Source organism: Eimeria necatrix, genomic scaffold (assembly GCF_000499385.1).
Source record: "Eimeria necatrix Houghton genomic scaffold, Enh_scaff458, whole genome shotgun sequence".
In the NCBI taxonomy this organism is placed as follows: Eukaryota; Apicomplexa; class Conoidasida; order Eucoccidiorida; family Eimeriidae; genus Eimeria; species Eimeria necatrix.
Window position 1 is genome coordinate 1 of NW_013654343.1, and position 739 is coordinate 739.

At 62.1% G+C, this 739-nt stretch overlaps 1 protein-coding gene across 1 annotated transcript; it reads left to right on the forward strand.

Moving 5' to 3' along the window:
- Positions 1–304, forward strand: ENH_00055650 (hypothetical protein; the record flags this gene model as incomplete). The annotated part of the gene is made up of 1 exon (XM_013581603.1): positions 1–304. A coding segment is annotated over one exon (304 nt), but the record flags the coding sequence as incomplete, so codon positions are not given.
- Between the last annotated feature and the right edge of the window lie 435 nt (positions 305–739).

Consider the following 739-nt stretch of genomic DNA (forward strand, 5'->3'; position numbering starts at 1 on the left):
CGACGACGACGAGCTGCTGCTGCTGTTGCTGCGGATGCGGCTGCGAGGGTCGCGGCGCCGCCGGGGTCCTCCGGCTGCGCCTGGAGAGCCGCCTGGGAAGCAGCGCTGGCGGCGCGCTGCTGCTGCGCCCCCTCGCCTGCTGCTGCTGCAGGAGCAGCAGCAGCAGCGGGAGCAGCAGCAGCAGCGGGAGCAGCAGCAGCGGCGGGAGCAGCAGCAGCGGCGGCGGGAAGCGCAGAAGGCTGCAAAGAAGGGCTGGAAGCCCCCGCAGGAGCAGCAGCCCGCGGCTGCGGAGCCGGGCGGCTGAGACCCATCTCGAATTCGCAAGGCCGACCCCCTAGACAACTCAACTCGGGTCTTCTACAGATCCGAAAATAGAAAAGAAGAACTTAAATGCATTTGAAGTCCTCCGAAAAGCGGAAGAGAAGTGCAAACGGAAGAAGCCGCGAAGGAGCCGTTCAGGTGTATGGACAGCTTGCGCCTGCCGCGCGCACAGCCGCCGCCGCAGAGAATCCGACGGAAAGAATTGTTATTTTAATTTGTTTTTCTTCTTTTAATGCCAAATTAACTCTTTTTCACTCATTAAAGAAAGAAAGCTCGAGAATGGTGCCCCCAAAGCCGCGGCAAACAGCCGCGCCGAGGCGCAGCAGCCGCCCGCCAGTCAATGGGCGCCGCGAGGCAGTCAGCCAGCAGCCTTGCCCAAACCCTAAATTAGGGTTTGCCAAAACCCTCAGCCCCCCGC